The sequence below is a fragment of the Carcharodon carcharias genome, chromosome 10, assembly GCF_017639515.1.
Source record: "Carcharodon carcharias isolate sCarCar2 chromosome 10, sCarCar2.pri, whole genome shotgun sequence".
NCBI lineage: Eukaryota > Metazoa > Chordata > Chondrichthyes > Lamniformes > Lamnidae > Carcharodon > Carcharodon carcharias.
This window is the reverse complement of record NC_054476.1, coordinates 140,980,664-140,996,556: the sequence shown is the minus strand read 5'-3', so window position 1 is coordinate 140,996,556 and position 15,893 is coordinate 140,980,664. Positions and strand designations below refer to the sequence as shown.

Below are 15,893 nucleotides of genomic sequence, written 5' to 3'. Positions count from 1 at the left end.
CTGTTTAAACTATGCCCCCTAGTTCTTGTGTCTCCCATGAGATAAATTTATGCAGTAACAAGTAGATAAACAACAACTTGCATTTATTTAGCATGTTTAGGAGTGAAGCTTCTTCACAGGAACATTATCAAATAAAATCTGACACTGAACCACATAAGGAAATATAAGGGCAGAACACTAAAAACGTGGTTTGAAGGAGTGCCTTTAAAGGAGAGAGTGATAGAGAGGTTTAGGGAGGGAATTCCAGAGCTTAGGGCCTTGGCAGCTGAAGAAACAGTCACCTATGGTGGAGTAATTGCAGAGATCTCAGGTTTGTAAGGCTGGAGGATGTAACAGATTTAATTTCAAATTACAGCATCACAGTACAATTGATTCCACCTTGTAGCTAGGTTGGAGGATGATACAGATCCCATGTACAGTGCAGCAGCACAAGGTAATCTGTGATTCACCTTAATGACAGAATGCGGCCTTAAACTGGCAGAGATCAACGAAGGTGCCATCCTCGTGCAGGAGCTGTTGAACTGACAACTGTCTGCCAGTCGTTTAAGTGGATGTTCAAGATTTCATGACACTATTGAGAAAGAGGAGTTTTCTCTCCACTCTCCTGAGCCAATTATCCTCTCTTAACCAGCATCATCAAAAAACTGAAAATGCTGGGAAAACCCAGCAAGTCAGGCAGCATTCGAAGAGAGAGAAAGAGAGAGAGCGGGAGTTAACATTTCAGGCCGATAACCTTTTATCTAGACCAAAACCTAATGAAAGATTGACCTGTCTTTGCCTGTCTGAACTGAGTATTTCAGAGTTCCAACATTGTAGCAATTTGCTTTTGTGTCACTAAAATAAAATCAACTGGATGTGCATCTCTCTGATGCCTGTGGGAACTGACTGTGTACAAATTGGCTGCCATGTTTCTCTGCACACTTCCAGGTAACTTATTGCACACACAAAGCATTTTGAGAATTTCAGAGGGTGAGCAGTAGCAATATAACAGTGAGGTTGTCCACCTATGGGCATTGAAAGTCATTTCACTCCAGTATAAATTCCAGCAGTTTCCTCAAAATTGAAAGGACAGAGCTCCAGCTTTAACCCTTTCATTTCATTTAATCTTCATATTAACACGCTGGCGGACATTACTGATCTATTAATAACTCTTATGGCAGGAGAGCAGTGGGATGGAGGAGGGAGCACAGCATGACAGACACCACTAGGCCGTGGCTGGTCAGTTAGAGTCCAGCCAGCTCCAAACAGCCACTGTTAAGCTTGCGCAAGCTGGCAGGTGCCCCAGATAGCTGCTGGGCAACTTGCCCTATCCCATTGCTCAACCCCTTTTGACATAATTAAACAAAAATTTTGAAAGTGTTGATTGTTGAACACAAGCCCCATTTCCCCTCCCTTAGTCTCTGGCCACACAACTCCATTCTCCCCCCAACTCCTACCCATTCCCTCCTTCAATGATACAAGTATCATTCAGTCCGTGCTCCACTTTCAAAACAATTTCTCAGCAAAAACAGGCGTAATGTGACCGGTGTTTATACAGCGATCCAGGGAGATCTGGAAAGGGTTGGCAATGGAAGATTTTCTACTTCATTTCACACCCCCACCCCCACCAAAGTTCCAGGCAGAATCTTCCCACTGGCAGCCAGTCAGCCCAGGGTTCCAGCAGACGGTGCTCTACCAGCTGTACCCAGCAGGGGGGGCCTTGTCATCTTTATTGCTCTCCAGGGAGAAGGGCGGTATGCGGACATCAAGCTGAGAACCTTCCGGCCTCTCGAAGCGGAACGTTCCCCTGCAGAGAAGGAGACGAAAAGTATGTCAAGGTGAGTAATGTGACCCTGTTGGGCTCGGAGGCTGCCTCTGAACCGGCAGCAGCCCTGGCTCAGTGACTTGAGAATTATAGCTGGCCTACGTGTCTGCATTCTCCACAGGATTTTCCAACTCAGGCATGGTGTCATGTTGCTGCTAGTCGGCTGTCCCGCTCCAGTTACCCAGGGTGGTGCCCTGTCATGCAGCCTTTACTTCCCAATTCAATTTCCCAGTAACACAGCCAATAGTTTAACAAGTGAAAAAAAACAGAAAATGCTGGAAATACTAAGCAAGTCAGGCAGAATCTGTGATAGGTGCATTCCTGCACCCCTCTACCTCTCGTTTGGTTCCTTTCTTCCCCCACCCCCCCGTCCTCCAACACCCCTTTTGCCTTGCCTCTGTATTTGTTTAAAACCTGGTACTTCAACTCTTCCGAATTATGCTGAAAGTTAAAGGGAGTTGGAGAGCTGGCAAGCGGTGATAGGACTCTATGCTTGGGCCTGTTTCTCTCCCCACGGATGCTGCTCGAGCTGCTGCATATTTCCAGCATTTGCTGTTTTTATTTCAGATTTCCAGTATCTGCAGTATTCTTTGACTAAGTTAAATAACTGTAATCCTGTGACAAAATCAGTCACAGTCTGCTTAGAGAGAGAAACACGAGTATCCATATTGTAAGTACTGTTGACGATTTACACTGGCTATACCCCGTCTCTCTCTGCCAGGGATCTCTGCAGGGGGTAGCGGCATTAGATTCTGATTAACATGTACAACAATATACTGAAATAAAATAAGGGAAACATTATCCATCAAAAATTTTTATTAAGCCTGTCATTGAACATCAGCAGGAGCCTGATGGGTATAGGCGCAACAAATATCAAAACCTCAGCACATACGGAGAAACTAGCAATACTGATAGGGAACAAATAACGTTCGGTTACTGGGATACACCATCTCACAGACACCTTCCTAATACAAGTTCAGAATGCAGAATGCAACAAACAGAATATCACAGCCAAGTGGCTACTGCTAAAGTGCGAGTCCAGACAATGGCTACTGGCAGGATATTCAACTGTGTGAAGCATCACAGTGGTCAATCCTGTCCTCAGCCAATGCTGGCACACATACACACGTGGGAACGCTGAGAAGCTGGACACCTGGTCCACTCTCCCCTTCCTAACCCAGGGGCACTAGGCTATAGCGGTTCTACTGCAGCACTGACCTTGTAACCTACCCATCTTGTGTAGCTCAGTATCATTGCAGACAGTGTATTTCCTGCACTTTAATGAAGTGTTAACTCAGCACAATGAAGGTTGACCAGCTTTGCTCATCACTGTATTTAAACAAGGTTTCCTGGCCAGGGCCTGGTCAATGTTGATCTGATCTCAACTGCCTAGACCCAGTCCTGGCTCTGAGGTTATTTAATAATTGAACATAAGTACATTAGAATGTGACAGGATCAACTCAAGTGATACCTTTAATCAAATCTCTCTCATTACTGCTATCCCAAATGACCAGTACTGTAATCCAGTGTTATCAAACTCAAAATGTCATCTCCAGTAATAAATTTGATTTTCAGAATCTAGAACTGCACCACTGGGAGTTTATCACAGATATCACACAGTTAAACCAAACTAAACTCCCAGTAACAAGGCTACGACTATTCTCAGGCCCTCAAGTGCAGTCACTGTTCTGTTGCTGCACAGGGGCACTGATCAACTTTATACCAACCTGAGCAAGGAGACAGTAAATGGCACTACTCTGAACAGGATCACAAATTCACATGTAGAATCCAGTGACTGTAGGAACACAATTACTGACTTGGTGAAATATGGAGCCCCTCTTCAGGAGATTCGAACACTGAGGTACACAGTCAGTCCTTCACATCACTGGCACAACACAAACCCAAACACTCAGAGCACGCTAAGAACATGATCAAATTACTCTTTAGGGCTCTGATTGGTCAGCTAAGAACAGCTTTGTAATGAAAATAAACAGAAATGCAACTCATCTTACAGATATAAACCTTCATAATTGGACCCTACACCATGAGTAAGCCTATGTTTAAAGGTGGTGCTAGTTATAATGTGTTCCTGTCTGTGGGAACGTGATGTGCCTCAATGCTATCCGACATCACCAGCATTGCCCTTCGAAGATGGAACCGCTGCTGCTCTGGTGTGAGGTCAGATCCTGCGTGTAGACTGTGTTTAGTTATTCGATCAAGTGCTAGAGGCAAATATTCAGACCAGGGAAGCGAAGGGCCCGTTGTCCTCAGTACTGCTCTCGAGAGAAAAGGACGGGATGGAAACGACGAAGGTGCTGGTGTCTGCCCTTTGGAAATTGTACGAGCCCCTGCAGAAGGTGGAAACAGCAATAAGCAGAGCAATACCGTCCACTTCAGCGCAGTCCCAGAACATAACCCAAAGCATCAGTCACCTTGGGCCTCCTCAACACCAACCAAATAGTGTCCTGTCCCCCTAGAACACTGCGTCTCTATTTCCACATCCCCCACATTTCTCCTGTTATTCTGCACATGCCCCTCAAACCCAATTTCAGCAGCAGAGGCCCGAGTCCTCTGTCCTTATTTCGATCAGGAGCAGGAGGCACGGATGTAGACTGGGATACACCCACCTTCTTGGTTGGGATGAATTCATCAAGGCCTGAGAGAGGGCGCAGTGATTTACCAGAATGCTAGGAGGAGTGAGGGGCTTCAGTTATGTGAAGAGGCTGGAGAAGCTGGCGTTGATCTTAGGGCAGAGATTAAGGGGATGCTTGATACGTGCATTCAAAATTGAAGAGTTTTGATGGAATAAACAAGGAGAAATTGTTTCCAGTGGCAGGTAGGTCAGTAATCAAGGACACAGGTTTAAGGTGATTGAAAAAGGAACCAGAAGGGAGATGAGGCTATTGTTTTACACAGCAGAATGTTGTGACCTATACCTAGAAAGCATGTCCTAAAAGGGTGGTGGAAGCAGATAGTATATTAAAATCTGTGTGCTCCTGTTCGTTTGTGCATGCATGCATCAGTGTGTGTGCGTGACTGTGTATATGTATTCTGTACACTACTGTGTCAATCCTGAGCTACTGGGGTGGGGGGGGGGGGGGGTTGCGGTAGAGAAGCAAATGCGAAAATTCCAAAGGAGAAATTTGATTGGCTGAGTGGTACAGCCCCCGGCACTCAGTCACTACCATGTCAAAGTGCACATAATGCAGAACAATCCCTGAACAAAGCAAGGCTCACTCAAACCGAACAGATCTCAGATTAAAAATCTACAAGCCCAAGGGAGAGTTGCCAATTGGAGCAGAGCATTTTGCACAGACAGTTTGATGAATGATTGGTTAAGCTGTATTTGATGGTGTTAGAGGAGGGAGGAATCTTGGCCAGGACACATGGAGAACTTCCGGCTGTGCTTCAAACTGTAACTTGGAAGCTTTAGCATCCAAACAGGCCAGAGGGCTCAATGCAAAATTTTATAAACAGCACAAATACTCCAGCAAAAAAACATTCCCTAGCTGTTGAAGTATTGGCTGAAATTAGCTCAAGTTCTGAAGCATGACACAAATCCAAAAAATTTAGATTCAGAAAGAATACACCCAGCTTAGCCAGCGTAACACGCAGATACATTGTCACCAGTCCTGTGCCTCAGTGTTACACAGTGACTGTATAACACTGGGGTACAGTACTGGTGGGGACAGGCCTGTCTCCACCTGTACTGTACCCCAGTGTTATACAGTAACAGACCTGTCCCCACCAGTACTGTACCCCAGTGTTATACAGTGACAGACCTGTCTCCAACAGCACTGTACCCCAGTGTTACATAGTGACAGACCTGTCCCCACCAGTACTGTACCCCAGTGTTATACAGTGACAGACCTGTCCCCACCAGTACTGTACCCCAGTGTTATACAGTGACAGACCTGTCCCCACCAGTACTGTACCCCAGTGTTATACAGTGACAGACCTGTCCCCACCAATACTGTGCCCCAGTGTTATACAGTGACAGACCTGTCCCCACCAGTACCGTACCCCAGTGTTATACAGTGACAGACCCATCCCCACCAGTACTGTACCTGTGTTATACAGTGACAGACCTGTCCCCACCAGTGCTGTGTCCCAGTGTTATACAGTGACAGACCTGTCCCCATGAGTACTGTGCCCCAGTGTTATTGTGACAGACCTGTCCCCACCAGTCCTGTACCTGTTTTATATAGTGACAGACCTGTCCACACCTGTACTGTACCAGTGTTATACAGTGACAGACCTATCCCCACCAGTATTGTACCAGTGTTATACAGTGACAGACTTGTCCCCACATGTACTCTACCTCACTGTTATACAGTGACAGACCTGTCCGCACCAGTACTGTACCCCAGGTGTTATACAGTGACAGACTGTCCCCACCAGTACTGTATCCCAGTGTTATACAGTGACAGACCCATCTCCACCAGTGCTGCACCCGTTTTATATAGTAACAGGCCCGTCCCCACCAGTACTGCACCCCAGTGTTATACGGTGACAGACCTGTCCGCACCAGTACAGGTATCCAGTGTAATGCAGTGACAGACCTGTCCCCACCAGTACATGTATCCAGTGTTATACACTGACAGACCTGTCCCCACTAGTACAGGTATCTAGCGTTAAACAGTGACAGACCTGTCCCCACCAGTAAGGTGTGTGCATGGAGACAGGGACTACACTGGAGTGAGACAGACAGCGACTGAGTAGTGAATTAGGATCACTTGGGAATTTGTTGCCGGGGGGGGTGTCATGAAAGAGGTGTGGCTTGCATAGGAATTATTCTAAGTTAGTTGAGTAATTAAATTAAGTTAACTAAATAGCATAAGTAACAATGGCAGGATAGGTGTTATGTTGCAGCTGTGGTATATTGGACCTTTTGGACGCGAAGGGGATCCAGAACAAACATATTTGCAGGAAGAGTAAGAAACGAGAGGAATTCTGGATCAGGACTATTGATCTGGAAGCCAAACGGCAGGCACTGGGCAACATAAGTGAGGGGGAGAAATTCCTGGACACTCTGCTCCAGATTATAGTCAAGCCTCTTAGAATAGGGTCATCCATTTTGGTCAGCAGTGAGGGGCAGGAGGATGTGAGGGAGTGAGGCAGGTAGTGGGACTGAGCAGGCAGTAGTGGAGTCGCCTGAGACTTTGCAATTATCAAACAGGTTTGAGGTACTCACAACTTGTGTGAAGGAAAGTGAGGTCTGAAAGGTAAATGAGCAGGCTGGCCACTGCACCATGGTACAGGAAACCATTCAAGCAGGCGGAGCAATCAGGGATGTAGTGGTAGTGGGGCTTGACACTGTTCTCTGCAGCAAAGAGTGAGAGTCCAGAAGGGTTCGGGACAACTGCTCAGGGCTGGAGAGGAACTTGCAGTGGGAGGGGGTGAATCCAGTTGTCATGGTTCATGTAAGTACCAATGAGATAGACAAGGAAGGAGGTTCTGCATAGTCCATATGAGAAGCTCGGCACCAAATTAAGAAGCGGAATCTCAAAGGTAATAAACTCTGGATAATTAGCTGAGTCACATGCAAACTGGCATAGGGCAAATAAGATTGGAGAAATGAATGCATAGCTCAAAGACTGGTGTGGGAGAAGTGGGTTCCAGTTTGTGAGATGCTGGCACCAGTACTGGGGAAAGTGGGGACTGTACCTTTGGGATGGTCTACACTTGAACCACGCTAGGACGTGTATTCTTGCGAATCACAGAATTAGGGAAGTAGAGAGGGCATTAAACTTAACAAGGGGGTTGAGGAATGAAGCTTGGGTAGATATGGCAAATTATGGGGTAGATTCAAGGCCTGGAGGCCATAATAGTAATACAGGAAATGAGGGTCAGAGTAGCAGGAAGGGGCATACAAACATGGAGCAGGAGTAGGTCATTCAGCCCCTCGACCTTGCTCTGCCATTTAATAAGATCTTGGCTGATCTGATAGTAACCTGAAATCTGCATCCCACTTACCGCTGATAATCTATCACCCCCTTGCTTACCAAGAATCTATTCACCTAAGTCTTAAAAATATTCAAGACTCAGCTTCCACCACCTTTTCAGGAAGAGGGGTCCAAATACTCATACCCCTCAGTGAAAACATTTCTCCTCATCTCTGTTTTAAATGGGCGACCTCTTATTTTTAAACAGTGACCCCTAGTTCTAGACTCTCCCACAAGAGGAAACATCCTCTCCACATCCACCTTGACAAGATCCCTCAGGATCTTATATGTTTCAATCAAGTCACCTCTTACTCTTCTAAATTCCAGTGGATACAAGCCTAACCTGTTCAGCCTTTCCTTATAAGACAACCCACCCATTCCAGGTATTAGTCAGGTAAACCTTCTCTCAACTGCTTCCAATACATTTACATCTTTCCTTAAATAAAGTAACCAATACTGTACACAGTATTCCAAATGTGGTCTCACCAACAATTGAAGCATAATCTCCCTACTTTTGTATTCAATTCCCCTCACAATAAATGATAACATTCTATTAGCTTCCTAATTACTTGCTGTACCTGCATACTAGCCTTTTGTGACTCATGCACTAGGACACCCAGATCCCTCTCCACCTCAGAGCTCTGCAATCTCTCACCATTTAGATCATATGATTATTTTATTCTTCCTGCCAAAATGGACAATTTCACATTTTCCCACATTAAACTCCATCTACCAGAACTTTGCCCACTCACTTAACCTACCTACTGCCCTAGGTAGCAGCGACCATAGTATGATTGAATTTTACATTCAGTTTGAAGGAGGGAGGAGTGGGTCTGAGACTAAGTTTTTAAACATAAATAAGGGCAATTATGAGGGCATGAAAGCTGAGCTGGCTAAAATGAATTGGCAAATTAGATTAAGGGATAGGTCAATAGAGATGCAGTGGCATTTGTTTGCAGCCTCATGTCTTCTTCACAGCTTACTTTCCTACCTTTGTGTCATCAGCAAATTTGGCAACCAGTCCTTCAATCCCTTCATCCAAGTCATTTATACTAATTGTAAACAGTTGAGGTCTCAGCACTGATCCATGTGGCACACCACTCGTTACATCTTGCCAAACTGAAAAAGGCCCAATAATGCCAACTCTTGGCTTCTTGTTAGCCAGCCAATCTTCTATCCATGCCAGTATGTTACCCCATACACCACGAGCTTTTATTTTCCGCAATAACCTTTGATGTGGCACTTTATCAAATGCCTTCTGGAAATCTAAGTACAGAACATCCACCGCTTTCCCTTTATCCACAGCACATGTTAATTCCTCAAAGAACTCCAATAAGTGATTAAACATTATTTCCTTTTCACAAAACCATGTTGACTCTGCCTGATGACCTTGAGTGTATCCAAGTGCCCTGCTATAACTTCTTTAATAATAGCTTCTAACATTTTCCCTATGACAGATGTTAAGCTAACTGGCCTATAGTTTCCCACTTTCTGTCCCCCTCCCTTTTTGAATAATGGGGATGCATTTGCTATCTTCCAATCTAATAGGACTTTCCCAGAATCTAGTGTGTTTTGGAAAATTAAAGCCAATGCATCAACTATCTCACTAGCCACTTCTTTTAAGACCCTAGGATGAAGGCCATCAGGACCCAGGCTCTTGTCAGCCTGCAGCTCCAACAATTTACTCAGTACCACTTCTCTGGTGACTGTAATTTTCCTGACTTCCTTCCCCACATCTATTTCCTGGTTTATAGCTGCTTCTGGGATGCTACTTGTAACCTCTAGTGAAAACTGATGGAAAATACCTGTTCAATTCATCTGCAATTTCATTTCCATTATCAATTCTACAGACTCACTTTCTATTGGATCAACACTCACTTTGTTAACCTTTTTCTTTTTTAAATATTTATAAAAACTATCTGTTTTTATATTTCTGGCTAGCTTTCTCATATACTCTAATTTTTCCCTCTTTGTTGGTCATGTAGTCATTCTTTGCTGTTTCTTATATTTTGCCCAATCTTCTGGCCTTCCACCTACCTTTGCACAATTATATGCTTTTTCATTAATTGTGACATAATCTTTAACCCTGCTAGTTAACCACAGATGGTGCCCCTGTCCCTTGGACTATTCCTTGCTCGTTAGAATGCATCTATTCTGTGCATTCTGAAATACGCCCTTAAATATTAGCCGTGGCATCTCTCTGGACCTATCCCTTAATCTAATTTGCCAATTCATTTTAACCAGCTCAGCTTTCATGCCCTCATAATTGCCCTTATTTATGTTTAAAAACTTAGTCTCAGACCCACTCCTCTCTCTCCTTCAAACTGAATGTAAAATTCAATCATTTTATGGTCGCTGCTACCTAGAGGGACCTTCACTATGGAATCATTAGTTACTCCAATCTCATTGCACAATACTAGGTTTACTATAGCCTGCTCTCTGGTTGACTCCAGAATGTGCTGTTCCCAAAAACATTCAATGTACTCCTCATCTAGGTTATCTTTGGCCATCTGACTTTTCCAGTCCATATGTAAATTAAAATCTCCCATCATTATCACCGCACCTTTCTGACAAGCTCCAATTATTTCTTCTTTTATGCTTAACCCTGCCATGTGATTACTGTTAGGGGGCCTATACACAACTCCCACAAGTGAGTTCTTGCCTTTACCATTTCTCATCTCTACGCAAACCATTTTAACATTGTGGTTTCCTGAACCTTGGTCATCCCTCACTTTTGTGCTAATACCATCATTAACTAACAGAGCCATCCTTCTATCTTTTCCTTGCTTCCTATCCTTCCTAAATATCCTGTCCCTTTCAATATTCATGTCCTCCTACAGCCATGTCTCTGTAATGGCTATCAAATCATAATATTTTTAAATTCTTCACTGACAAGATATAGGCTTCACTGATTTATTGCCCATCCCTAGTTATCCTTGAGAAGGTGGTGGTGAGCTGCCTTCTTGAAGCGCTGCCATCCATGTGGAGTAGGTACATCCACAGTGCTGTTAGGAGTTCGAGGATTTTGACCGAGCGACAGTGAAGGAACAGTGATATATTTCCAAGTCAGGATGGTTAGTGACTTGGAGAGGAACTTCCAAGTGGTGGTGTTCCCATGTGTCTGCTGCCCTTGTTCTTCTAGGTGGTAGTGGTCATGAGTTTGGAAGGTGCTGTCTAAGGAGACTTGGTGAATTCCTACAGTGCATTTTGCAGATGGTACACACTGCTGCTACTGCGCGGCAGTGGTGGAGGCAATGAATGTTTGTGGAGGCGGTGCCAATCAAGCAGGCTGCTTTGGCCTGGATGGTGTCAAGCCTCATGGATGCCCAGTCTTGAGCTGCTAGATCTGTTTGAAATCTACCCCATTTAGCATGATGGTAGTGCCACAAAACACGATAGAGGTAATCCTCAATGTGAAGGTGGGACTTTGTCTCCACAATGACTGTGTGGTGGTCACTCCTACCGATACTGTCAGGACAGTATCTGTGGCAGGCAGGTTGATGAGGTTAAGGTCAAGTATGTTTTTCCCTCTTGTTGGTTCCCTCACCACCTGCCGCAGACCCAGTCGAGCAGTTTTGCCCTTTAGGGCTTGGCCAGCTCGGTCAGTAGTGGTGCTCCCGAGCCACTCTTAGTGATAGGCATTAAAGTCCCCACCCAGAATACATTCTGAACCCTTGCCACCCTCAGTGCTTCCTCTAAGTCATGTTCAAGAAGGAGGAGCACTGATTCATCAGCTGAAGGAGTGCGGTATATGGTAATCAGCAGGAGGTTTCCTTGCCCATGTTTGACCTGATGCCATGATACGTCGTGGGGTCCAGAGTTGATGTTAAGGGCTCCCAGGGCAACTCCCTTCCGACTGTATCCCACTGTGCTACCACCTCTGCTGGGCCTGTGCTGCCGGTGGAACAGGACATACCCAGGGATGGTTATGATGGTGTCTAGGACATGATCTGTAAGATATGATTCTGTGAGAATGGCTATGTCAGGCTGTTGTTTGACTAGTCTGTGAGACAGCTCTCCCAATTTTGGTACTAGTGCCCAGATGTTAGTAAGGAGGACTATGCAGGGTTGACAGGGCCGAGTTTGCCGTTGTCCTTTCCGGTGCCTAGGTTGATGCCGGGTGGTCCGGTTTCAAATTTACATGAGCGCTCTCAGATCATCAAGGGAGAGAGATAAAACCTAAGAATATACCAGTAGTCAAGACTAGAAGTTACAAAGATAACAACAAGGCAAAACTAAAGGCTCTGTATCTGAATGTGCGTAGCATTCTTTTTTATTCATTCATTCATGGAATGTAGCCATCACTGCTTCAGCCAGCATTTATTGCCCATCCCTGATTTAGGGTCAACCACATTGCTGTGGGTCTGGATTCACATGTAGGTCAGACCAGGTAAGGACAGCAGATTTCCTTCCCTAAAAGACAACAGTGAATCAGATGGATTTTTATGACAATCTGGCAATAGGTTTCATGGTCATCATCAGACTTTTAATCCCAGATTTTTATCGAATTCAAATTTCACCATCTGCTATGGTAGGATTCGAACCCAGGTCCCCAGAGCATTACCCTGCGTCTCTGGAATAATAGTCTAGTAACAAAACCACTATGAATGAACAGTGCACATTGAAGTAAATAAATATGATCTGATATCCATTACGGAGACATTGCTGCAGGATGACAAGGATTGGGTCCTGAATACTGAGGGGTATATGACATTCAAGAATAGGAAGCTAGGTAAAGTTGGAGGGGTAGCACTGTTAACCAAGGATGTACTTGGTTCAGGAGATCAGGATGTAGGATCAGTTTGGGTGGAGATAAGGAATAGTAGGCGAAAGAAGTCACTAGTGGGAGTGGTCTACAGGCCCCCCCTAAGAGTAACCACAATGTAGGACAAAGTATATACAAAATATTGGGTGCTCATGATAAAGGGACAGCAATAACCATGGATGATTTTAATCTACAAATAAACTGGAAAAATCAAATTGGCAGTGGTAGCCTGGATGAGGAGTTCATCGAATGCTTTCGAGATCATTTCTTAGAACAGCACGTTCTGGAACCAACCAGAGAGCAGGTTATATTAGACTTGGTATTGTGTAATGTGACAGGATTAATTAATGACCTCAGAGTGAAGGCACCCCTGGGTAGCAGCAATCACAGTATGATTGAATTTCACATCCAGTTTGAAAGGGGGAAGAGTGGATCTAAGACTAGTATGTAAAACTTAAATAAGGGCAACTATGTGGGCATGAAAGCTGAGCGAGCTGAAGTGAACTAGGAAACTAGGCTAATAGATCAATAGAGCAGTGGCAGACATTTAAGGGGATATTTCAGAATACTCAGGATAATTATATTCCTACTATAAAGAAAAATTCTAAATGGAGGACCCACCATCCGTGGTTAACTAAAGAAGTTAAGGAAAACATCAATCTTAAGGAAAAAGCATACAACTGTGCAAAGATGAGTGACAGGTCAGGTGATTGGTCAGAATATAAAGAATGGCAGAGAATGACTAAAACGTCAATTAGGAGTAAGAAATTAGAGTATGAGAGGAAGTGAGCTGGAAACGTAAAAACAGATAGCAAGAGTTTCTACAAGCATTTAAAATGAAAAAAAGTAAAATGAGTGTAATTCCAGTAATAGCTGTAAATCAGGAGATGAAAGGGAGAGAGGAAATTGGTGAAATTACAGTCACTGGGGAAGCGGTACTGAGCAAACTGATGGAGCTGTGGCTGACAAGTCTCTGGGTCCTGATGGACTTCATCCTAGCATCTTAAAAAAGAGGTGGCTAATGAGGTAGTAGATGATGCACTGGTGTTAATTTTTCAAAATTTGCTATATTCTGGAATGGTTTCATCAGACTGGAAAGTAGCAAATATAACCCCTTTATTCAAGAAGGGAGGGGGGACAGAAACAGCCAGTTAGCTTGATGTCTAACATGGAGAAGGTGTTAGAACCGATCATTAAGGAGGTTATAGCTGGGCACTTAGAAAAGCACATGGTAATTGGGAAAAGTCAGCATGGTTTTATGAAAGGGAAATCATGTTTAGCCAATTTATTGGAGTTTTTTGAAGGAGTAACATGCGCTGTGGATAAAGGGGAGACGGTAGACATGCTGTACTTGGCTTTCCAGAAGGCATTTAATAAGGTACCACATCAAAGGTTATTGTGGAAAATAAAAGCTCATGGTGTAGGGGGTAACATATTAGCATGGATAGAAGATTGGCTGGCTGACAGAAAACTGAGTACGAACCCTCAACTTTTTACAATTTATATCAATGACTTAGATGAGGGGAGTGAAGGCATGATAGCTAAATTTGAAGATGACAGAAAGACAGGTAGGAAAGTATGTTGTGAAGAGGACATAAGGAGGTTAAAGACAAATAAAAATAGGTTGCGTGAGTGGGCAAAAATATAGAATATAATGTGGGAAAGGTGAAGTTGTTCACTTTGACAGGAAGAATAAAAAAGCACAGTATTACTTAACTGGAGAATGGCTACAGAATTCCGAGCTACAGAGGGATCTGGGTGTTCTAGTGCATGAGTCATAAAAAGTTAGTATGCAGGTACAGCAAGTAATTAAGAAGGCTAATGGAAGTCTATCCTTTATTACAAGAGGAACTGAATTCAAATATTATGCGCAATTTGGTCTCCTTGTTTAAGGAAGGATATGAATGCATTGGAGACTGTTCAGAGAAGGTTTACCAGATTGATACCTGGAATGAGTGGGTTGACTTATGAGAAAAGGTTAGACAGACTGGGTTTACTTCCACTGGAGTTTAGAAAAGTGAGGGGTGACTTGATTGAAGTATGCAAGATCCTGAACTGTATTGACAAGGTGGACGTGGAAAGGGTGTTTCCTCTTATGGGTGAGTCCAGAACTAAGGGGCACTGTTTTAAAGTTAGGGGTTGTCCTTTGAGGGCAGAGATGAGGAGAATTTTTTCTCTCAGAGGATTGAGACACTTTGATACACTATGCCTCAGAACACAGTGGAGGCAGGGTCATTAAATTTTTTAAGATGGAGGTAGATTGATTCCCTTGCCTAACAAGAGTCTAAGGTTATCACAAGTAGATGGGAACATGGAACTTGAAACACAAACCAATCAGCCATGATCTTAATGAATGGGGGAGCAGGCTCGAAGGGTCTGCTCCTATTTCATACGTTCACATGTACGTACCCTGGTGTTATATATTGACAGACCTGACGCCACCAGTATTGTACTCCAGTGTTATACAGTTGAAAATATTTTGTGACGGGAACATCGTATTTGACTAATTTGTTAGAGCTCTTTGAGAAAGTAACTAGCAAAGCAGATGAAGGAGAAACTGCGGATGTGGTATACTTGAATCTCTAACTGGGTGACCAACTCTGGGGGAAGCAAATAAGAGACACTTTGGCAGAGGAGCCAGGGAGAGGCTCTGACAGCGCTCGAGAAGCAGGGTGGGGGTCTGCTTGCTGATGGGACCCGAGGAGCAGAGTGACGCTTTGTTCAACCCTTCCTTCCTTTTCAGGTCCCCTACTTCTGCTGCCTGATCCCTCCCCTCAGGTCTCCTTGGACCACTCCTCTCCTCTCCCCTCCCTCTCATGCTTTCCAGGCTTGGGAGGACTGCCCCCATCCCGGGAAGCCCAAACCCAGGATGCACGAGAGGACTGCAAATTTTGGGACAGTCCCGGGAAATTTGGGATGGTTAGTCACCCTGATTTTCAAAAGGCATTGAACAAGGTGTCACATCAAAGATTGTGACACAAAGTAAGAGCTCATGGTGTGGGGGGTAACATATTAGCATGGATAGGATTGGTTAGCTAACAGGAAACAGGGTAGGGATAAATGGGTCATCCTCAGGTTGGCAAGCTGTTACCAGTGGAGTGCCACAGGGAACAGTGCTGGGGCCTCAACTATTTACACTTTATATCAATAACTTGGATGAAGGGGCCAAATGTATGGTAGCTAAATTTGCCGCTGACGCAAAGATAGGTAGGTAAATAAGTTGTCAAGACTACATAAAGAATCTACAGAGGGATTTAGATAGATTAAGTGAGTGGGCAAAAATTTGACAGATGGAGGATAATGTGGGAAAACGTGAACTTGTCCACTTTAGTGGGAAGAATAGAAAAGCAGCAAATTATTTAAATGGAGAGAGATTGCA

General features: G+C 44.2%; 1 protein-coding gene across 4 annotated transcripts in view; it reads right to left on the bottom strand.

The window, feature by feature from the left end:
- Positions 1-66: 66 nt before the first annotated feature.
- Positions 67-15,893, bottom strand: part of poldip2 (polymerase (DNA-directed), delta interacting protein 2) — a 52,163-nt gene continuing 36,336 nt past the window's right edge. The window contains exon 11 of one of the 4 annotated variants that reach the window (XM_041197099.1): positions 67-1,786. In XM_041197099.1, coding sequence (XP_041053033.1) covers positions 1,672-1,786 — 115 coding nt within the window. In that variant the 3' untranslated portion in view covers positions 67-1,671. Of the gene's footprint in view, positions 1,787-2,605; positions 4,153-15,893 lie in introns of those variants that run through there. The other 3 variants (XM_041197098.1, XM_041197100.1, XM_041197097.1) reach the window with 3 other exon arrangements.